Genomic DNA, 25,185 nt, shown 5'->3' on the forward strand with positions numbered 1-25,185 from the left:
CATTACTTGAAAGGTTCACATTACTATTTAAAATAATTGCTCTAATTAATTCTAAAGCTTTTTTAAATATATGCAAAGTATCTGCTACAAAGAACATGCTAAAAGCTTGATTGAACCCTTGGATGTGAAATACGTGAATTAAAAAACAAGTAAGAAGGCTCTAGTCCAGATTGCTCGACTAGGAGATACCCTGAACCCTCGTAGCTGATATTCGAATTATCCTTTCATGCACGAACACATAAATACATATGCATCCACACTCACGCATAAGCCCGCGGTCTGCTAACTGCGCAATAAGCGGCGACAGCGCTTAGGCTTTGCTTCAGTGTGGGCAATATTATACGAATTTATTTGTTGAATAATTAAATTTTTAGACGTACGATCTTAATGAACTTAATCATAATGTTCAAATGTATGTACATTCCAAAGCACAAGTCTCTAGTACGCCTTTTACAAAGGTGAGGGTGAGGGGGTGAATTTAGAGGTGGGGGTAAATTATAACAAAAATCGAAATTATATAAAATACACATGAGTCTACATTAAAAATTTGGAAGCTCTAGCTCTAAAGGTGTAGGAGATCGACGCGTTAATACATACGGACGGACGGACGGACAGACAGACGGACAGATTCAGCTTGTCACTCTGACCAAGAATATATATACTTTGTGGGGTCTGCCCCGCCTCCTTCTGTCTGTTATATACTTTTAACAAAACCATTATACCCTGATTTCCCATTTTCAATGGGTTCAGGGTATAATAAAGAATAAATAATTCGAATTTGGTGTGCATTTCAACTTTTAAATTCATTTCAAGGAAATTAGTTAATACTAGATTAATTTAATTGGTATTTACATTTGTATTTCGACTATATATATGTATACACATATATATAATTTGGTAATTAAATTGAATATAAATTAAGACTTTTTTTATGCTCTCCCTATTGAATTTCCTTTGGTTCACATGTTTCTCCACTATCGATCCGATAATGATCTGCTTTCAATGATATGAGCATTAATTAAATTAAATAATATTTATAATATTTATATGTAACAAAATTATGTATATTATGTTTATTTACTTAATGATTCGCATTTTCAGATTCAGATTCAGGTTTCCTAGATTGGGCGCTTATAAGAGAAGATGACCATACATTGACGTCTGATGGAAAGAATGTTGAAGGATAGGGGAACTACTTGAATGGGTGGATTGAATACACGTTGTGGCTGTACCGGAAGGGACAGGGGATATTACGGACGGTGCTGTAGGTGCTGTGAACTTTTGACTGATTGCCGGTGTTTCAGCCAAGTTGAAATATAATGATGATGGCGATGCTGATGCAGATACTGTAGTGGTTGATGCTTCTGATGATGCTAATGCTAATGATGATGGTGATACTGTTGGTACTATTTGTGGCAATAGCATTGGTGGGATATCCATTGACGATTTGCTGCCGTTGCCGTTGGCACTACCAACTGTTTCCTCGACAGCGTGTGCGACGGCCACAACGGCCGCTGCTGCGGCTTTCGACAGCAGTTCACTCTGCAAATTAAATATTGAAGATCACTGAAGCCGCGGCCAGTAATTGCCGCCTGCCAAGTCGGAGACATTCTGCGTCGATATTTGCACAGGAACCGAAACGCCAGCGGATATTACACCTGCAAGAGGAATGAGTTCGATTGGTGAGTGGGCTGGGAGCATAGCTAAAGTGGTGCTATATCATACCATATCACCTATTTTAACAGACATACTAAATGTATCAAATATATAAATAAATTCCGATTCAGATGCGGTTAAACGAAAGTAAGCATTCAATCTGAGTCGTTCACATTGATCGAGGTCGGACTTACGACTAAGCCCTCTGCAGCTAATCGAATAGCTTTCTAATCCCCTCGTTAGCTTTAAGTGCTATTTAGTGCATTTGAAGTCCCATTGAATATATAGACATAGAATAATACCTGTATTGGCTGAGCCAACAGCTGAGCCGTTGCCATAAGCTCCATGCTGTGGTGGCTGTTGATGGGCGGCCGCTGGATTACAGGCGGGGTTCCGAGGATGGGCTGCATAGGGAGATCCCAGGGACAGAGGATCGTGAAACATATATGGATAGCTGTCCCTTTGCTGCAAACATGTGGGCGTCATCGAACCTAACGACGATGTCATCGAGCTGTGAGAAGTGCGGAAAACAGGAAACACATTTCAGATTTCGAATTCAACAATATATGTACATTTCTATAATATGAGTAGGGAGTGCCTGTCCCTTGGCTATGCTAGAATTAACGTCTCTATCACATCAACGAAACTTGCCAACGATGCACACACACGCTCCATGAAGCAAAACCATAATATCCACATGAAAATATGAAATGAAAGCCAAGAAGCCGCATGCACTAAAGGTGAGTTTGCTTGAGTTGCTCTCTTCCCCGGCTTCCTGGGCATGCGTAATAGAGATCTTAATAAAATGCTAGAATTACTTGTAGTTCTCAGCCATAGTTGCGATGGGTTGCGGGATGGATGAGTACATTGTGTTGAAACCGGTGTTTAAGGGTAGACGAGGTGCTACAGCTTGCAAAGGTGGGCTGTCGGAGTTGCTGTGGGCATTGCTGCTGGCCTCGCCGCCGTGAATCTGCAAATGAGAATATAATTTTTTAAGGTTAGAATGGGAGATGAAGCCAAAAACGTGGAATAAGGAACGAGGAATAAAGAAAACTGAGGGTGTTCTAACACTCTAGTCGGGAGTGAGCGGGACCCGACTAGAATGGGCGAGGGATCGAGTAGCTTGCTAGACAAGAGTTTCATCAGGCGGAGTGGAAGCTCCCGTCCGCTGATGTGAGACTCGCAGCAATTGCATACGATAAAAGGGTCGAATATTAATCTTTTGCTCCTCTGAGCAGGAGTTGAGTGGAGTGGAGTGCAGTGGAACTGAGCCGCTGAGCTTGTTTCTTCAATATGGCTCATTTTGACTCACTAGCTCAATGTTATTCACTAACTCATTTTGGTTCACCAGCTCATTTTGATTGACTAGCTTATTTTTGCTTACTCGCTCGCATGGCTCCTTGTTTTTAAGAAGCTTAACATGTAACATGTATTTTTCAGTTTTTTTCAAGTTGCTTGTGATCAGTAATAGAGCCAGGAGCGCAATATGACCAATGAGGCGCTTCACCTCAAGTATACAGTGGAGGTGCGAATCTGGACGCTGAGTTGTAGATGGAAAGCCAAGCCACAGAAAGGATTCCTCTATGGTCGATCATAGGGGAATATTCATCAGTGAGGCAATAGGTTAAGATGTGAACTTATATTGAATATTTACTGTTGGCCCACTGGAAGCTTCGGCTAGACTGCTGTTGTTGTTGTTGTTGTTGCTATTGCCTGTTGCATGTGCGGAGGCCACGGTTGCCCCGTCCGATACGGCCGAGCTGCCAAGGTTGGGCGTCGAACTGCTTGCCGCAGTGCCATTGGGAGGCGCTGAGCTGCCAGTGGTGAGGTTATTGGAACTTGCGCGACCGTTGTTCACAGCTCCGCCAGCCACATTGTCCACCGAGTGCCGTTGGGTGCGCAGCTTCTCTTCACGTCGCCACTTGGCGCGTCGATTCGAGAACCAAACCTAAATTATGCGAGAAATATAAGTTTCTTGAATTATTGTTGAATCAAGTTGCAGGGGAATAATTGAAAGTGGGCAATGGGAAGGGGAAGTCGAGTGTGTGAGGTAGGCTTGAAAGACAGCGATATTAGCACAAGAAGTCTATAGTTAGCTTTCGATAAGGTTTTTAATCGATAATAAAATATCGGGAGTAGCTATCAATTTTTAGAGAAAAACTCGATATGCGCGTGATATACTGAGCTAATGCTTCCATTCTTTAAAGATGGGTTGAAAAATTATATATCTCCGACTACTAAGGGCGTGGAAAATTATACTATCAATGCTAGAGAATTTTGGTATATATACGCAGGCTGACCTCTTAAGTCCAACTAGCTATGATGGATTCATCTTCACCCAAAGGGGGCGTGGGAAACCGCAAAAGTTTATATTTCCTAAAGAAGCGTCAAATTTGGATAGTTAAGTTACCACTAACCTCCTCTATTGATTCCCCAAATAATTATTAGGGGCGTGGCATATAAAAAATACCCTGTGATTTTGTCATTTTTTGAACGTAAGCATCCTAATTTTGCAGCTAGGTTACCGTTAGCTTGTTCTATAAGCTGACCACAAATGTCTACGCCCATTAGGGGCGTGGCAAATCAATAAAAGCTGAACTTTCTACAGTAGTAGAGCTAAACTTAGCTACTAAATTGCTTATGAGATGAAACGCCCGACTGTAACGTTCTTACTTTTTAATTTGTGAGCGAGTAGTTGGAAATTACCATATTTTCGCAGCTAGTCAGTTGTAGAGCTGAAACGTCATCTTTGTTGAAATCACCCGTGAATAAGGGGATAAAACCTTTCGCTAGGGTATGCACAGATCGAATCGCTGAATTATTGTCGCAGTGGAGGGGAACATAATAGAGTGCAAAGTACTTGGTCATCGAAGCTTTATGCCAGCACTTGTTTCGACTTCTGAATTTTCACATAATAAAATAGCGTTGTGACATTTATAAATGCTTGAAAATGCAATTCGCTTCATTCCGATTTACCTAGTGCAACAATAAGAAAATCCAGCATGCTGAAGGCAGACAGCCGGCAGCAAACAACAGCTGGTACCGATGATCGAATACCCTTTCATATTAATATGTACAGTTATTTATACCGATTTGATGGAGCGATGCCAATACAATTACAGCAAAGTCCAACTCACTCCCCTATCTCTCTATATCCCATTTAAGCGGAGTTCTACTTCTTCTCTGGGTTCTACTTCTGAGGGAAATGCAATTGCATATCTCTATCTATGTTAGGTGTGATGGAGGCGCATCGATCTTCTTCTATCTCAGAAAGCGTATATAGTGATATATGCTTAGCAATGAAGCGGAGTTTGAACGAGGCTCAAGACAGTTTCATTCGGCTTCACTGTGACACACAATCGATACCAGAACCGTAATACCCTCTCTCACTCTCTACGCATATGCAAGGGTGTATCTGTACAATAACATACAAACATACCCAATTTTGACATGTAATGAAGTTTAAGCCTTATCGCATCAGTCGAGTGCGTCGACCGAGACCCTTCGGGCTGAGCTGGGCGACAAAAGGGGTGACTCTGACTCTGACTCTGGTCTAGCCCTGGATCTGACTGAGACTGCGTGTGTAATTATAGCTGTGCATGGCATGGGTTGGCAATATAAATATATTTTTTATATTTGCCTTCGCATTTTTAGCCGTGACATTTATTATTTTTCGCGCGAGTTGCGGCTCTCCCATCAGATTTTTGTGCTGCTCGAAAAAACACTTGAAAGCAGTTTGCTTATAGAATCACAAGTATTCTCGAGTGCTTTCACAGTCAAATTGTTTTTATTAAGTTACACAAATAATAATAATATCGCGAGAGGCGAATATATATATATATATATATATGTATGTATATATATATATACATACATATAAACATTAATAACAATTAATTTGAAGGGTGCATCGAGTGAGTCAAATGAATCGAGTTGAGGGTTCGCTTTCCTTCCCTTTGATGGCTCGTCGTTCGTCGCTCGTGGTGAAAATCCATGGGCGATCATTTCGGACAATCGTTTATCTAAAACACAACACAACCTTGTAGTCCCCTTCTTAATGTTGTTACTCGAGATTTCAGACTATGGAGCTATCCTGCCTGTAAGCTTTTGCGACGGGGATGAGGGGAGGGACATTTGAGGATAGATTAAATGTAAGAATAAAGGGCCGAAATAAATAAGCCAAATGCACTTTAAAATTGAATCTATAAAGATATGAATAAAACGACAAAAGAAAGAACTGAAGAACTAAGAACGTAGTCAAAACGCAGCTTAAATGAAAAGAATTAAACAAAACGGAAAGACAAACCTGAATACGTGCCTCTGGCAAACCAATTTTTTCCGCAAGCCTCTCCCGCGCGAATACATCCGGATAATGCGTCCGTTCAAATTCTATTGCGGAATATTTATATTTTTGGAATATATTAGTCGAAGTACGTGTATGGATATTGAATGCCTTACCTTTCTCCAAGCTGTCAATTTGATCGTTGGTGAAGGAAGTTCGATTGCGCTGCAATTTGCGCTTCAGTCGCAGGCGCATTTGGGAATCTTCATCGCCGGATGAATTGTGATCGGAGTTGCCGTCCGATGTGCTCTCATGTGAGTTCGGGTGGGACAGATCGCCTGGATATAACTCTGAAATGCACGAGGTAGCAATCAATAATTATTATATGACGACGAAATCTATGACGGGGACGTCATAGGTACGTATTTCCGTTGCACCTCTTACAGACCATATGTAAGGTCGTATCAAATGACGAGAGAGATTTTGGGAAATCATATATACCCTGAGAGAGATTTTGAGAAATCATATATACCCTGAATTTCCATTCTGAATGCGCATATTCGGCTACTTCAGGTCACGAAGATGCAAATCCTGTGGCATTTGCAAAATCATTTCGTTGATTGCTTTTGCTTATCTTTGCAGCACATTTGTCAATTACCAACAAAACACAATAAAGACCTCTACTCATGGCATACGTAGTTTCCCTTCAAAAATGTTGCTTTGGCTGAGGCTGAGGCTGGGGCTGGGGCTGGGTTTGGGTTTGGCTTTGCGTTTGACATTGCTACTTACATTGGGTAAAGGGACATATGTCAGCCTTATTTATTGATCGGAGAATAAACAAAAACAATTGAAAGGCGAACAACAAATCCTTCATGGACTGAATTACGCTCCTCAATTAGATTTAATGGCAAATAACAAATGACCAACAAATTAACTATTTTTGTTTGCCCCGGTGTGTTTGATCATCTGTGACAAAATGTTTTCAATCTACCAAATGTTCCGAGATCCGAATGTCTTAGGGGTGGCTTTCTCTTCCCTTCCCATCTCGATGATTTCTAATTGCCCATACGTCATTTCAAGTAACTCGGACTCCCTAACTCATCGATGCTTGACGACAATTCTCTCGTAAGCTCTGTCCGGTGCTGTAAATGAAATGAGTATAGATCTACTAAACCCCGTTGGACAAAGCTTGTTATGAAGCTCTAAATGTATTTAATATCGATTTAACATCATTTTGTAAGTTTTGTACCAATGCCTATACATATATACATACATATGTATGTATGTCTTCATATGTTCAAAACAGCAATATTATGCGCTGCAGTGTGGGCAATATTATGAGAATTTTTTTGTTGAATAATTAAATTTCTAGACGTATGATCGTAATGAAACTTTCAGAACGTAATCATAATGTTTAAATGTATGTGTATACCGAAGTCTCTAGTACTTGAAATACGCCTTTTACAAAGGTGAGGGTGAGGGGGTGAATTTAGAGGTGGGGGTAAATTGTAACGAAAATAGAAATTATATAAAAAATCGAAATTATATATACACAAGTCTACATCTAAAATTTGGAAGCTCTAACTCTAAAGGTGTAGAAGATATAATTCAATAACTAGGTTTCGATAAGGATTTTAATCGATAGTAAAATATCAGGAGTTGTTATCGATTTTGTGAGTCATCGGAGGTACGCTGAACCTTTCAATCTGATATTCTAATCATTCTATACTTCATTTGTGCACATACACATACATACAGAAGCACGTCTACAAACGAGCTCTGCTAACTGCGCAGTAAGCAGCGACTGCGCTTGGGCTGCGCTGCAGTGTGGGCAATATTATGAGAATTTATTTGTTGAATAATTTAATTTCTAGACGTACAATTATTAATTAAACTTTCAGAGCGTGATCATAATACACAAATGTGTGTACATTCCAAAGCACAAGTCTCTAGTACTTGAAATAAGTTTTTTTACAAATTGAGGACGAAGGGGCCGTGGTGTCCAAAGTCTGTAAATTACAAAAACTTCGTATTTATATACATATATACGCAGTAAATAATTGTATTTTTATTGGGCTGAAATAAAAAAGAAAATAAATTTATCGATCATTCTCGATTAAAGAAATCGGATAAGTTATCGAAAAAATATGATAAACTCTTACTGCGTATAGTCACTGACCAGAGAACACATAGACTAGACATGTGTTCTCTGGTCAGTGGTATAGTATAATACATGAGGTTTAAGTGTTAACTTAAAAAGCGACTTACGTTTTTTGTAACGTGCGAGCCTCTTGGTTTTTATACCCTCAACCCATCGAATGTGGGAAATCAGGGTATAATGGTTGTGTTAAATGTATGTAACAGGCAGAAAGAGGCGAGCCAGACCCCACAAAGTATATATATTGGTCAAGAATAGGCCGACGAGATTTAGTCGATTGTCTGTCTGCCTGACCGTATGCTTGAACGCGTCGATCCCAAAAGATATAAGAGCTAGAGACTTGAAATTTTTTCCTAGGCCCGTGTATTGTAAACTTGTCCCGTTATTTTTTCATCAATTAAAACATTAAATACATTATATATTATTTTTAGAACTAGCAAAATTTTAAATGTAGATTCACATGTACTGTATTTACCCTCAACATACTCTGCGGCCAATGCGTGTTTATTCGTGTGAGTGAGTATGTGTCTGCATGTGCGAATAATTATTGAGATATCAGTTGTTCGAAGGGTTCAGGGGATCTCGTAGTCGAGCAGCCTAGACTACAGTTTTTTAACTTGTTTGTAAATGTTTTGAAAACGAACTCTTGCCTAAAATCATAATTAGCATACAATATAGAGCTAATCAATGGCTAATTCACTATTTGTTAAAATAAAACAAGTAAAAAAAAGACTCTAGTCGAGACTGCTCGACTAGGATATACCCTGAACTCTACAATCTGATATTCTAAGCACTCTGCACTCCTTTTAGGCACACATACATACACACGCACGTATTAGAACGCGCTTTGCTAGCTGCGCAGTAGCCAGCGATTGCCCTTGGGTTGCGCTGCATTGTTGGCAATATTATGAGAATTTTTTGTTGAATAATTTACAATCTTAATGAAACTTTCAGAACGTAATCATAATGTTTAAATGTGTGTACATTCCGAAGCACAAGTCTCTAGTACTTGAAATACGCCTTTTTCAAACATGAGGGTGAGGGGGTGGATATAGGTGCGGGGTCTACCACGCCTCCTTCTGCCTGTTACATGCATTTTCACAAAACCATTATACCCTGATTTCCCATTTTCAATCTGTTTTTATCGATTCTGATGCGGTTAAACTGACGCAGCTCCAAATTGGACTTTAACTTGTGTTTTGACAGATATGTATATACATTTGAATACTTTTATCATGTTCTGAAAGTTTGATGAACAAAAGTATCATTGAAAGATTGTAGTATCAGATCTTTACAGGCTTCAGCATATCTCCTACTCTCTTCCTTGATTTTCTGCAGTTTGGGCCATGGTATCCATGTCTTTTGGCTGTGTACCTTAGAATCCAAAAATGGTGTACAATTTACAATGTAGTTTACCTCGCTTTTGAATCTCATCTCTGGTTATCTGACTTGAGAGATTCGTTGGTACTGCTGTAGGCGTTGGGGGCAATGTTAAGTGCGCCGTCGTTGTATTTCCCGGATACCATGCCCAGCCGCCTGATTGTCCATTGAACATTCTTAGCTTTTCATAGACAGATTCGTTTTGTTGTTGTGCCTGCTGCTCCTTCTGCGAGGCCAAATTACGCAGCACCCGATTAATAGATGAAACCTGCAATTAAAGGCAAAATAGCAAAAAGGGACATACTTCGCTTAAATTAGAAATCCATGTAAAAAGTAATTCCGCTGAGTGCGTGTTTGCACGTGTGTGTGTACTTTTCTGTATATGCGTGCTCGTCATTTGCTTAAGTGTAGTGGCATGTAGCGTCATTTCCTACCCCCGACATACTAGATTGCAATGCCAGACGCTGCCATTGGCTATGAGTTACAGCCAATCAGACGCAGCTGTGTGAGAGCGGGATAGCAGCAGTGTACATTGTATACGCATGTTAAACCATTTTTACAAATACGACTTATACACACACACATGGAAATAGCAGTTTGTTACGTTCTACGCATGCATGTATACATATATGTATGTATATGTGTAGGCGTATGTATGAATACGTATATGCATATGTATTCGCCTAAGGACCTTTCTCGCAACAAGGATCACGGCAGCTGATGCATTTAAACCTATTTACTGAACATACTGAAATAGACCGTATATAATGTATTTGTTGTTTTCATTCCATCCAATTCAAATGCCGTCGGAAAGAAATGAAGATGAGTAACTTCTCTATGAGTGGACTACAAATTATATATATGGGCGTGGCAAATTGAGCAAACTTAAGTTGAATCGCACGTTTGGTTTTCACTACAGATGATAGTAAAGTTACAAAATCAACAAAAATATTTTATGTTTATCTTTAATGAAGAGGCAAGATCTGAAAAGGTGGTCTTGTGTCAGAGTATCGTTGAATCCATAGAGTCTAGAGCCTTGGACCCCCATAACGCTAGCTTAGCTTAAATATTGGCATTATAAAGAGCAAACCTTTGATGTCTTTTGATCTCTTTATGTGACAAACACAAAAAGTCGTGAAATTCATTGTATAACCGCCAGCAATGTCAACGAGAGGCATAAGCACTCAAATGCAAAGAAATGCCGACTCCAAATGCTCCAGACACGTGGCGACACTTAAAAAGGACCAAAGTGCGGCTAACCATGTTCCGATTAATGACAGGCATACAAAACTGCAGCACTGGCTCTCTTCCCCTGCCTTATCCGCCCTCAAATATTCATATTTGTATGTGTATGTGTATAAAATATAAAAAGTATGTATAACATATGTAGACAATTGATATATGTATATGTATATTGCCTGAAGGCCCTTGTTGCTCTAGCTTTAAACTTTGTTATTTAGAATTAATTATTTGTAACAAATAAATAAATCAATAAATAAATAAATATAATACATAACCAATTACAATCATGGAGAGGTTGGGAGGACATCTATTAAAATACAATTTTGCTTCGTAAGCATTTACGCATACATATGCAGGTAAGTGTGCCTATTACAGAACTGACTACAAACAGTTTATTTCAATCGATTATTTTATTTCCTTAAATTAAAGGAACTCTAATATGTTCTGAAATCGCCTCGTTCATGGTTATAAATTTCGGCATTCGTAATTCTTACTTGTGTCAGTCTCCTTTAATATGAAAACCTTTGTATGAGCTAGTAGAAAAGCTTAGAGCCCAAAGAAGGGACTCAAAAAATGTAGCCCGAAGCTAATATGGCCGCACGTCACCTTTAGCCATCAGATTCTCAGTACAATGATATATCAGTATAATGATATATATATTCTATAATAATATAAATATATATATTCTATAATAATAATGGATGTAGGTCGAACTCGCTCGAACCATCAACAGAGTATGCTATCAGTGTGCATGATCACATGTGTATGTGAAACTGAAGACTTTCATTTATTTGTCTCCTTCTAATTCTTCTTCTGCGAGGGTTAATCGTATCACTCCCGAAACGACGCGCTTTAATGACCGCCATTCGAATAGCTCAACGCAAATCGCTAACACGAAGACGAGAGATGCATTAAACTCCAATGCCCTTGCTAACAGAGAGCGAGAGCCTAATAAAATATTAAAATCCTCTATTTTAACAAAAGAGCTAACCTAATATATATATAATATATTTCGTTTTTAAGCATAATTTGAACATTAATAGAGCTGGATACTTCAGATTTACTGTATATATAAATTTCATAAGTATATGATCACGATCTGAATAAAGCTTCATAAATATATAGTGTGTATGTGTATAAAAGAAGTTCAGTATGATTAGAATGTCTTTTCTTTGCAGGATTCAGAGTATTTTTTAATCGAGGAGTCTCGACTAGACCACTATTACTTGTTTCTCTTGTAGTGGAACTATCTTCATTAAACTTTCAGAATGTAATGACATTTAAGTGTGTAAACATTCCGAAGCACAAGTCACTACTATTTAATATACGAAGTGCTAGCGAAGGGGACGTGGTATCCAAAAGCTGAAAAAGCTTTATACGGACAGACGGAAAAGTTATGTACATTTTCACAGAACTTTTATACCCTGATTTCACCCTGATTTCAATGGGTTAAAAAAACGTTTCGTTGAAAACTAAATTCCCTCAGTGACCCGCACTGCATCCCATGCGGGTGGTTGTGCATATCCCCCATTAACAACGGTAAGTAGTAATTAGAACGTGAAAAATCTTTAAATTTACCATATATATATATCATATCGAAGACTATACAATATAGATTCTGATATATTCTGCATATCTATTTTGTATTATTCTCATTTTAATCTGCGGTCGACTCTTATGTTTATTTGGTTGAGCAAAAGTAGATCTGGCCCAATTCTTAATCCATTTAGAAACGTTCTGCAGTGATTGTTGTAAAATTACTTTAATCCATTGTGCACCCCGGCTCTACTTTTCAATCTTCATAGCACGCACTGTGGTCCGACCCTCGCTCCTTTTTTCTGTCTGCTTCTGCCTCTATCTTTCTGCCTATCTATTTTCTTGGATAATGTATCCGCCCTATTTGGGTCAGCAAAATTTGGTATTAGGATTAGTATTCTAAATTGTTACTATCTATTGTTTGACGTTCTAAAGGTTGGGAATTGTATTAAGGAACTAGGAAATAAAATGAAATAGAAGGACACAAAAAAAAAAAGAAAACAAGTAAGGAGTTCTTAGTCGAGAGTGCTCGACCAGGAGATACCCTGAATCCTTCAATCTGATATTCTAATCACTCTGCACTTCTTTAAAGCACACATGCATCCACACCAGCAATGCCAGATTTTGAAAAAAAATTCTAAAAAACAGGCTTAAAAAAAGCAAAAAAATAAATAGTTCATAAATATTAAATATCTAATTGTTATCTAATTGACAGTCTGAAGAAGTTGCATATTTATCGCTGCAACTTATAAGACTAATATATTTTTCTGGCAGTTCGTAATTATGGCAACATTTGCCATGACGGCCCAATCCATACTTACTTACACGGGCGACTACGCTTGGGCTGCGCTGCAGTGTTGGCAATTTTATGAGAATTTATTTGTTGAATAACTTAATTTTTAGAGGTACAAACTTAATGAAATTTTCAGAACGTTATCATAATGTTCAAATGTGTGTATATTCCGAAGCACAAGTATTTAAAATACGACTTTTACAAATATGAGGGTGAGGGGGTGGTATGAATTAACAAAAATCGAAATTGTATAAAATGCATCTTAATATTTTTTTTTTTTTAATTGGAGAATCTAGCTTTAAAGATGTAGAGGATATAATTTTATAACTGATTTTCGATGAAGTTTTATTATCGATCAAAATAACGGAATGAGTTATCGTTTTTTAGTGATAAACTCGATACCCGCGCGGTATATAGGGACATTCTAAAAAAATTGAAGTCTCTAGCTCTTATATCTTCGCGCTCATACATAGGGACAGACAGACGGACCGGTTTCGCTTATCCTCGATAAAAAAATATCGAATGAGTTATCGAAAAAAATATAAACTTGTACTGTTTATGGTATACACGAGTATGAATGCCAAATTTCAGCTCTCTAGCTCTTACGACTTCTGAGATCTAGGCGATTATACGGACGGACGGACGGACGGGCAGATGGACAGGGCTATATCGACTCAGCTCGTCGTCCTGAGCAAGAATATATATACTTTATGGGGTCTGCGATGATTCCTTCTGCCTGTTGCATACTTGTCACAAAACCATTATATCCTTTTCAATGGGATCAGGGTATAAAAATATGAGATGAAAAAGAAAGCGATGTTGCAAAAGAATTTAAGTTCCACTCATAAAAAACTGATTAAACTGCTTTTCTCCTTAAAAAAATGTTTGAAAAGTCTGAACAGCAGGATGCCCTTTGAAAAAGTCGCGTATAACAGAGTTTTCTTTAAGGAATAATTAATTTGAACATACATTACGAATATGTAAATATTTACAGTTAAATAAAAGCATTTGATAATTAAAAGTTTCTTATGTTCTCTCAATATTTCGAACCATTTAATAATTCAAACATGCGATAATTCGAAGTATTTAAGAGTCTCTTGAATTTCGAAACAACGAGAGTCGTTGTATATGTAATTGTAGATCAGACGGACAAGGCATAAAGCTATGTGTATAGAGTATATGCAGAAATGTACTTACGCTTGGAATATTATCACTATTGCATACTTGCTCCGAGAGTAGCCGGTCCCGAATTTCCCATGCAAATATACTTGGACACTCTCTTTTGTAATCTGCAATTTTTTGTACGACGGGCGTTGTGGCTACTCGGGGCTTTGACCCGCCTATAGCTCGAGGCTTAATTGATCCCGTTTCATAATATCTATAATTGGAATATCACAGGGAGAAAGAGAGTTATAATTACATGTTATGATTATCATACTCTAGCATTTCATCTCTATTATTGTTTGTTCTCTTTCAACAATTTTCAGATACATTTGAATAACGAAAAGTTGTAGAGTCAACGACTAAAAAAGTGCGAAGGTTCTATTACTTATTAAAACTAGCACATACTCTCAATTATTAAAACCGCGGGTTCGAGTGAATTTTATTCGAGCTGTCAGTTATCTAAACCCGCATTTGTCTCTTCGGCATGGGACAGTAGAATGGAGTAAGCCGTGGAGCAGATTCACTTTGTGTGGACTCTGGCTTAACTCTTGACCAAATCTAATTTTTTTGTTTGTTTCAAACATACTTTTTATATGAACAGTTAGTTCTTGTATCTGACAACATCCTTGTATCTAAAACAAACAAGAAAGCTCTAGTCGAGACTGCTCGAACACATAAAAGACAAAACAGAAGCACACGCATGCGCGTCGGCTGCAATGTGGGCTTACTTTTGTTGTAGATGGACCATTCCATAAAACTTTCAGACCGCCATAACATATAAATATAACTGATAAGAGGACCGCCGCAAGGTTTCGGGGTATCTGCCAATCGATTAAGCCAAACTAAAGGAGTATCTTTTCTTTTAAAATAATATCAAGTTTCGCAAGGATCATAAGGATGCTAGCTTCAGCCTTACATGGATATTATGTTTTGCCGATTAATAAAAAACTATTGGATATAAAATGAAGTTAGGACGAGCAGTGAAGAACTGTTTTTATTTGTATGTGGTTCTAAAGAGACATGATCGGCTACTCTCTCGTTACTGCGCGAATCTCTCACCTGCCCAAGATTTTGCTAACGCATCCGTTGGATACTTGGAGTATTCGAGATATATCACATGGACGTGCACCGGAATGAGCCAGCTCGACAATTTTTTGGCGTGTGGAATCGGGCAAGGGTCTGCCATTGACGTAAACGCCGCCCAGCTGATTGATGCCGCTGTGACCAGCTGTCGAGCAGCCAAATAGTGCACTTTGGCCCACACCGACGCCGACCGATGAATGCGGATGATGTCCGTGCATAATATGTTCCGTAGTCAACATCATTTTTATTATTACACAGTTATTTTATGTATTAACCAAGTGCAAGGGACTTGAAAGGCTTTGTAAGATTACCGTTGCACCGATTTATGTGTGATTCCGGTAAAAGCACTCAGCGTACTTGATTATTTTTACTTGATATTTATATATACTTGATGTGTGACTGTATACATGTACATATAATTATTAACTGACTTCGAACCTGAATGCATTAATTTCGTTGTCGAATTTTGAACTTCTACCCACACACATATATTTGACTCATATACTTCACTCTTTTATCTATATTACATATTCACAACAGTTGTATTTCGATTTGTCGGCGGGTTTGTTATAATTTTTCTGAAGTTTAGTGTGTGTGTGTGTGTGTTTTTTTTTTTTTTTTTTTTTTTTTTTTTTTTTTTTTTTTTTTTTTGTACTTATTGTTTGCAATAGATTTATGTTTTACTGATATTGATTTCTATTCCGGTTTCTGTTTCTGTTTTGGTTTCGATTTCTTTAGCCTTTAAGTAGTTAGACATCGTTGTCGATCTGCGATCTGCCAATGGGCAGTCCAGCGACCCGGCGGCAGCGCCACGGATTGCGTTCCCGACACTTCGCCTAACAATTTGTGAGTTTCAAAATTCAAAATAATCAAAGTGCGGCGGCGGTGTGCAGTGAACAAACTTGCGTACGACTAACTGGTTAGCCAAGCGAAACGATAATGAGCTCTCAAGCGAAAGACCGAATCTGCCCAGACACTGAGGAATGCAGCAGGCCCGTATATCAGAGGCAAGCAGAAAATGCGACAAGGCGGCCATTTTTAGTGCATACGACACCAAGTAAGAGCGGGACAACACTCTCTCAGCTCGTGCCAACCCATCGCGACGTTGCGCGAAACGACGATAGTACACGCTCTAAGCATAAGAGAGATGACAATACATTCTCTCTCTGTGTGCGTGTGTGTATAAATCGCTTTGTAGAAGAGTGCCCAGAATCAAGTAGGCTACGCAGCCATTTAAAAAAAAAAAAACATATATATATATATATATATATATATATATATATATATATATATATATATGTATGTATGTATGTATTAAATATTTGTATATAATATTCAAATGCAAATAAAGCAATAATAATAATAATGATGTATGTGGGCATGTTTACTTGTATGTATTTATATAAGATAGGGTATTCTACTTTATTTAGCTAAATAAAAAGCTATTCTAATATAGAATATTTGACTTACTTACATAAACACATCTATATTTATTTATTTACTTATTTATTTAATAGTACTTCTTCTTTATGTCTACATTAATGACATCAGTGATTGTAAAAGCCAACTGAAGAGATGCATACACAATTGAGTAAGCCAGATTAGAGTTGCTACAACACGAAAGTATTATTGCAAAAAATATATGAATTTTTGTGAATTAAGCAAGTAGTTTATACATGGGTATGTATGCATTCAAATTTTGCATTTAGGGTATCGTTAGCTTGTTCTAAGAACTGACTAAAAATGAAATGTCTACACCCAATAGAGGCGAGGTACATCGGGAAAAACTGAATTTTCTACAGTATTAGAGCTAAACTTAGCTATTCAATTGCTGATAAGATGAGAACGAGTATTCTGCAGTCGATAACGTCCGTCCGTCCGCGTGAACGCCTAGATCTTAGAAGCTATAAGAGCTAGAGAGCTAAAATGCATACTCGTGTATACCATACGCAGTACAAGTTATATATTTTCCATAACTCGTCCGTTAACTTTTTTACCGAGAATAATCGAAAAATTGATTTTGTTTTCAAAGGCTCATTTGGATACTATTCAACCTGGAGAGTTCAGATTCTGTGTATACACATTTGATAAATACAATCATTTTGTATCAATTTACAGATTTTGGATGCCACGCCCCTTCTCTCCAAATTTATAAAAAACGTATTTCAGACATTTTTGCCATATGATCACGCTCTGAAAGTTTCATTAGGATTGTATATCTACAAAAGAAATTATTTAACAAATAAATTCTCATAATATTGCCTTTCCATATATATATCGCGGATATCGAGTTAATCTCCACAAATCAATAATTATCCCGTTAATTATATTCTGAGCTCATTGAAAATGGGAAAGGGTATAACGGTTTTGTTGAAATGTATGTATGAATTTATAGAAGGAGGCGTGGAAGACCCTACAGAGTATATAGTATTTTCTAGATAAGGGCGACGATCAGAGTCGATTTGGCCCTGTCCGTATGTTTGAACGCGTCGATCTCAGAAGATATAAAAGCTAGATACTTCAATTTTTAAAAAATTTCCTTGTCCCGTTATTTTGGTATAGATAAAATTCCTTATCGAAAATCAGTGTATAAAACTATACGTCCTACATCTTTAAAGTCTCCAAATTTTGAATATTCAATAATACATTAAGGTTCACTTAATACATTTCGATTTTTGTGGCAAATCGACAAAAAAAATTAAGCTGAGCTTGGCTACTAAGTTTCTAATGGGGTGTGAATAAGTATTCGTCGGTAACGCCCGACTGCAACGAACTTACTTGTTATTATTATTGCAAATCATTTTATAGTAGCCCCTAGAAATATTCTTTATGGCATGGCATATGGCTGCAAAATTCTAGAAGATTTAAACTATTTCAGCTACGTAAACGTAACATCTAGAGTCGACTCTCATTATTTCAGCGAGCTCAGTCTATATAGCCCTGTCCGTCTGTCGCTAAATTGAAATCATTTTTTTTTTCAGTCTAATTTAGAGGATTCAGATTCATTTAATGGATACAAAGATTTTGTAAATTCCAGACTTTGGATACAACTCCCCCTTCGGCCCTAATTTCAAAAAAATCGTATATAAATCGAAATATAGAAAAAAGAAGAACTTTTTCAACAAATAAATTGCAGCGCAGCCTAAGCGCAGTCGTTGCTTACTGCGCAGTTAGCAGACCGCAAGCTAATACTTGCGTGTGGATGCATATGTATGGAAAGAAGTACAGAATGATTAGAATATTATATTAGCTTTCTTAAATGTTTTTATTTGCAATTATGCGTAGTCTAATCTTTTATATATTCAGACAGACCTTTTTATTTTGGTAGTTTAAATTACTGTTATCGTTATATAATAAAATCCTAAATAAGAATTCATTTCACTTATATTACTTTGTCGTATAGCAAGAAGAAAAACAATTAAAACAACAACAGCAACACAGAACAGTTATAATAATAGCAAAAGCAGCAACATCAACAGCAGCAGCAAATCGAACGGTATATAAAATGCTAAAAATTGTGCCATATCATAAGCCGTTTCCACCCTCAATTGCGTAAGCATCCCAAATCGCAACTCAAACCTCATTTCCTTAACGGAACTTCTGCCTTAGCTTACGAAGCACTCTTAATACCCATACTCCTTTTTTCATAGCGGATTTCGACTGCGAACTGCGGACTGAGGACTGGGGACTACTCGATGGATGGATGGTTGAAGAGGAACGTCAATTTCAACATGCTGGCCGACACGTTTTTGGGATTTTTGAAGTCACACGCATCAACACACTCACACTAAGACATACACACACACACACACTTACAGACCGAGACATTCGCGCGCACACCCTCGCACACACATAAAGAATGTCATTCCCTTCTTCAAAGCAAAATTCCTGGCCTGGTCCTTAAAATGTGGTAGAAATTTCATGGACCATTTTCTAAAGGTGACGAATCAGAATTTTTCGCTTTATTTCAATTTTTGTTGGTTTATGTGATATGTGTGAATATTGTTAATTTGTATTATATTACATTTTTGTCAGGTGGAATTGCAGCGCGTATTTCCAAAGACTAATACAGCCATCCTATATTAATATTAATAATCTTCAGTCGTGCATTGCATACATAATATTTATAAGATCAGATCAGATCAGATTTGCCCCTATTGAGTATCGGCAAACCCGATGGACTATCTTCATGAACCTTTCAGATCATTATTATTACATTCAAATGCATTTATTTGCCAAATCACAAGACTCTAGTCTTCGAAATACACCTAAATTACATATGAATCTACATTTTAATCTTGGCGACTCTATCTCTGTGCAGGAGATATAATTTAATAACGAATTTTTGAAAAACACGTAAGAAACCTCTAGTCGAGACTGCTCGACTACGAGATCACCTGAGCCCTACAAACTCGTACTGCGTATGGTATACACGCGTATGCACAAAAAATGTCAGCTCTCTAGCTCTTATATCTTCTGAGATCTCGGCGTTCATACGGACGGACGGACAGACGGACAGGGCTATATCGACTCATATACTTTATGGGGTCTGCAATGATTCCTTCTGCCTTTTACATACTTTTTCACAAAAACATTATATCCTGATTTCCCAGTTTCAATGGGTTCAGGGTATAAAAATGAGAGTTGCGTTGTTGAACGATCTATCTGCTGATGATTTCTCGAAGCAATTGCTGAATATCGGTCATGGCTGTGTTTTTGTTGACGAATCGAGCGGTTTGATTTCATTTCCTCCAAATTTTTACAATTTCGTTTCATCAAAAGATGAGCTTATCAACAAAGTATTTTCGGATATCATTGTTAACCGAAAAAATCCAAAACTCAAAATTAAATCGTAACAAACGAAGAAGAAGCCACTAATTATGCAACTGAATTTTTTAACTCCTTGGATGTGCCTGGTTTACCACAGCACAATTTACAACTGAAGGTTGGCTCGGTAAAACGAAGAATGCCGTTTACCACAAGGTGCTTGAATGGAAATCCGATTAATAAATTAATTTATTTAATTAAATGACTTTTTGATTTCTCTCATATTTTTAAATACTTCGAAATTGAAATTTTAACCATACTAAATGTGCCTTCTTATTAGTTTGGTTCGTAATTTCCTAGTACATATTACAAATCTTTCCTGAACTCTTCGAAGTACTAATGCTATAAAAAGCAACACATACACAAGATATTAATAATTAATATTTGTAAATATAATTTAAAATAGGTTTTAATAAACTGACATTTTAATTTTCAATCCAACGGCATAAAGAGATATGTCGTATATGAATTGTTTGTATAAATAACGTTCAAGTTTGATCGAAGATTGATCCAAGTACTATCATTATATTTGAAATACATTCGAATTCCAATTCGAAAGCAGAAATTGAAAGAGACAGCGAAAGTAAACGAACGAAAAAAGGGAATAGTATCTGGGCACGAGTTTAAAGCATGCGGACAGGGGAAGGGGACTGAGATTTTTGGTAGGCTGACCTATTGATTACGGCTGTCAACATACCAAACAACAATAAACTCTAAATTGTCCAGAGGTGCAAACAGTCAGAGAGGAAGGGAGAGATACAGGGAGATAGAGAAAAGAAATAATGCCTACATTACGTTATGCATTGTATTTTTGCTCCGGCAGAGAAAAAGGAATAACACAAGAACAAAAGAACACCACTCACCCTAAACATACAGCCTCTAGGTAAAAGAATTCAAAAATCTGCTAGAAGAGGACAATTTAGTTTTATTAATAAATACAATTTGAAGCACCTATGTTATATATGTACATCTTATAACAAAACTGGAAACTAGTCTAGGTCCCTCTCATTTAGCTTATGTGATCTGAGATCTGAGCTCAAAAGATGTTCCTTCTTAGGTCTACGATAATAATAAGCCACAGACTTGGCCGTAGTGGTAACGTCAATGTCAGTCAGGAGCTTATTAAAAAAATAACAAATAGGGAATACAGAATAGAAAATAGAAAAAAGAAAAGTATATGCAGCACAATGAGATGAAAAGGAGAAAGGGAGAGAAAACAAAATGTAGCTTAGGTAAATACAACAAAGACCAAAAACCGCAGACAGACTGTGCGGAGTGATTGAAGAGGAAAACTCGAAAATATAATAACTAATGCAACAATAGAGGTCAAAGTAGTTACACTGCATACTGTGTACTGAATAGATAGAGAGAAACAGATACGAGTTGCCGAGAGTACGAGTACCTCTCCTCCACACAATGAGACTTCGCGAGGGCTTAGTAGGCAGATGTAGGGACGAGCCTTACTTAAGGGGTGACCGGAGCTCAGACCAGCTAAGCCAAGGCGAGCCTACCCTTAAAGTAAACAATTAAATAAATCAATGCAAACATATATATATATACATATATATATATATATATATATATATATATATATATATATATATATATATATTTATATATATATATATATATATGTAAGTTCTCTTCTTGTCGTTGTTGCTATTTTGAGAAGGCGTAATGGCTCTATATACATGTACATATATGTAAGGAATCACGGTAACATTCTTCCGTACCTGTCTATTCGATCATGAGCAATTGAAGGATTTCTCATTATACTCGGCGCATTCACATTACACATTGAATGATTCTTAGACTTTTGTGTGTGTATACATTTAATATTCAACTTCCCATTTTCAATGGGTTCAAGGTATAACAGACAGGGTAAAACGGGCAGCACAAAACAAGTAAGAACGTTGCAGTCGGGCGCTACCGACTGCGGAATACTCATTCACAGTCCGTATACATGATGCTATGTTTACAAGGGGGCATTTATTCTTATTTCAAATTTAATTTGGCCTTAAAGAAATTGTAGCTTTTGGTAATTTTTATCGAGTAATCGATAATTATTATATTGATCGTGCACTTTTTGAGTACAAATGTATGGTAATTTTCGTTAATAGCTTTCGGTCACACCTATTGCAGATTCTTTAGCGTTTGCTTACATTACAACAGTGCGCTTTTTAGCATTCTAAGAATTGCGATTGATTTCTGGATTTTCTAGCTGTTGTTGTAGTTTTGTCAGATGACGCTCTGTTATTAGCTTATTGTATTTTAGCTAACAGATTGTCAAGCAAAACGATAGCGTGGGTGATAGAGGCGTCGTAAGATATGTTACAGTGGCGGAGGTTCAAAGCCCCTTCAATGTTGCGTATTTTTTTCATACATATTTCGTTTTTATAAAATAGATATTTATTTTATTCTTTTTTCTAATTGAACAATTTTATAAGTTTTAATTTGTTTCTTCTTAAATAGCCCTCATATATGTATGTACGCATATATGCATGTATATGTATGCACATAAGTCTGCACGCATATGTAGCATCAAGCATTCCAGCCTTTCTTATGCACGCGCTCATTTGTATGTGTGTATGTATGTACACATAAAAGGATACTCTAGCGTTGAAATGAGACTGATTTGTTTTTGCTTTGTTTTTGAATTTACCATCCGCTACTCTCATAACAAGAATCTTATTTTTGGATTTCATTTTAATTACTATTGTTGACAGTAGGCGGTAGCGCTGTCGGCAAAGGCACCGGTTAAATTTGTTTTTGTTATTTTGACAAACATGGCTTGGGTGCGAGTTCAAATCCCGCGGAAAACTCTTTTTTGTAAATTGCAAATTTTGTTATTTTAGCTTCTTTTATATTTTTTAAATATTTAAATTTTATTTTTAGATTTTATAAAAATGTTTCCTTACGTGTTATCAATGCCTAGTAAGCCTATTTGTATATTCATGTACATACATAGATAGCTCAATCATATAAATGTCGCAATTTGATACTATAAATGCCGATTGCCACGCCCTTAGTGGCCGTAGACACCTCATTTTTGGCCAGTTCTTAGAAAGAGCTAACGGTAACGTAAATGCAAAATTTGAATGCTTACGCTCAAAAAATGTGAAAATTACAGGGTATTTTTCGATATGCCACGCCCCTAAAGAGGCGTGACAATTATTTTTGGGGCATCGATAGAGGAGGTTACCAGTAACTCAACTATCCAAATTTGAAGCTTCTAGCTCTTAAACTGTAGGAGATATAAAGTTTTGCGGTTTGCCACGCCCCCTTTGGGCGGACATATATCCACCACAGCTTGTTGGACTTGGGAGATCAACTCGCGTATATATACCAAATTTCAAGTCTCTAGCATCAATAGTGCCTAAAATATAGCCAAATTTGAAAAATCACTATATCTTCAGGTCCGATTTGCCACGCCCCTATTAGGCGTAGACATAAAATTTTTTCACCAATCATTATAGAATTATAGCATTAGCTCACGTGCGAAATTTCAACGTTCTAGCTTTAGAACTTTAGGAGATACAGTTTTATCTGATTTGCCACGCCCCCAATGGGCGTAGATATATCCACCATAGCTTTTTGGACTTGGGGGGTCAACGCGGATCTACATACCAAATTTCAACTTTCTAGCTCTTCAACTAACATGATTTCTGGTATATCGGAAAATGCATTTTCCGATTTGCCACGCCCCTAGTGGGCGGATCGGGAAAATTTTAACACTTTATAAATCGGAGCTATACACGAGTATGTGTTCCAAATTTCAAGTCTCTAGCTTCAATAGCGGCGAAATGAACTGCGTTCATACGGACAGACGGACAGACGGACAGACGGACAGACGGACGGACGGACGGACAGCAAGACGGACATTGCACAAAACCAATATACTAATTCACTTCGTGAATGAGTATAATAATTCACTTCGTGAATGAGTATAAAAATATAGACGATGTAAGATAGCAGGTGCAGCAGATCCTATAAGGTATATATATTCTTTGTCAGGGCGGCGACCTGAGTTGATACATTCATTCATATTTTGCTCTTCAGCCCCGTCCGGTCCCTTAGGGGCCTGATATTGGAAATGTTAGATACGAGAGACAACGCAATATCAACTCTATCAATGTGATGTAAATTCTGTAATAGATTGGAAATTGTTCTAGTTAAGTAAGTGAGCAGTTCCGAGCAGGGATGAGAGAGTTCCTCATATAAATGGAGTTGGAGTTGGGGTAGCCTGCTCTTTAGGTCTAGCTGCTTATACAGATGTCGGTCTGCACGCGTCGCGTATTACTTGCCGGATACGGAAATATTATTTTAAATAACTGCGCACAATCGCAGAGGCCAGAAGTCCTGCCGCTAGTCCGTTGGGGCGGCACCAATTCTAGACGCGTCGTTTATATATGCTTCGTTAACTGGTTCCTTGGCACCGGGGTTGGCTGGTTCGACTATGTGCGTGTGCACGGGAAATTAAGAAACAGAAGCGTGCTGAATCTGATTCGCAATATTAGCTTACCAAAAGCTGCCGCCCGAGATAGATTTATTTATTGCCTTAGCATTGTATTTTGTAAATTATTATTTAAAACAAATTCTGTTTCTCTTTTGACTTTTATAAATTGCGCTGTATTCTATATACATATGTACAGTGGCTCCATCGCCAAATCGGACAAGACTATTTATTTATTTCAATGTGTTTTTTCTTTAGCAGTAAGTTAATTTTTTACCGTTTTCATATTCTATATTCTATGTATTCTATATACATATGTATGTGCACTGCTAAGAAAAATGTCAAGAAAATGATTTTTTATTTCCTTGTTTTTATACTCATTAACGAAAGTGAATTGTCTTTGTGCAATGTCCGTCTTGCTGTCCGTCCGTGTTTTAATTTTCCCGATCTATTAGAAATCATATTAGTTGATGAGCTAAAAAGCTAAAGCTTGAAATGTAGAACCGCGTCGACCATCCAATCAGTGTTGCCAGGTTTGGAGACATAAAAAAACCAAAATCGGCCTTAAAAAATAGCTGAAAATAGCTAAAATATTTGTTAAAGAAAGCTTA

At 37.4% G+C, this 25,185-nt stretch overlaps 1 protein-coding gene across 3 annotated transcripts; it reads right to left on the bottom strand.

The window, feature by feature from the left end:
- Window positions 1-1,406: 1,406 nt before the first annotated feature.
- On the bottom strand, window positions 1,407-15,656 carry toy (paired box 6 protein twin of eyeless). Of its 3 annotated transcripts, none has more exons than XM_089262853.1 (9): window positions 15,271-15,656; window positions 14,245-14,425; window positions 9,513-9,744; window positions 6,115-6,288; window positions 5,975-6,045; window positions 3,311-3,604; window positions 2,475-2,626; window positions 1,959-2,167; window positions 1,407-1,658 (listed from the first exon to the last, which is right to left on the bottom strand). In XM_089262853.1, the coding sequence occupies exons 1-9, from the start codon at window positions 15,534-15,536 to the stop codon at window positions 1,564-1,566; spliced, it is 1,674 nt and encodes a 557-aa protein (XP_089118979.1). In that variant the 5' UTR covers window positions 15,537-15,656; the 3' UTR covers window positions 1,407-1,563. The 3 variants fall into 3 exon arrangements, with proteins under 3 accessions (XP_089118979.1, XP_089118978.1, XP_089118980.1); XM_089262852.1 differs by having other exon boundaries at window positions 5,963-6,045; window positions 15,271-15,655; XM_089262854.1 differs by lacking the exon at window positions 3,311-3,604 and having other exon boundaries at window positions 5,963-6,045.
- Window positions 15,657-25,185: the final 9,529 nt, after the last annotated feature.

Source organism: Drosophila navojoa, chromosome 6, assembly GCF_054131105.1.
Source record: "Drosophila navojoa isolate 15081-1374.11 chromosome 6, UAZ_NAV_1.0, whole genome shotgun sequence".
In the NCBI taxonomy this organism is placed as follows: Eukaryota; Metazoa; Arthropoda; class Insecta; order Diptera; family Drosophilidae; genus Drosophila; species Drosophila navojoa.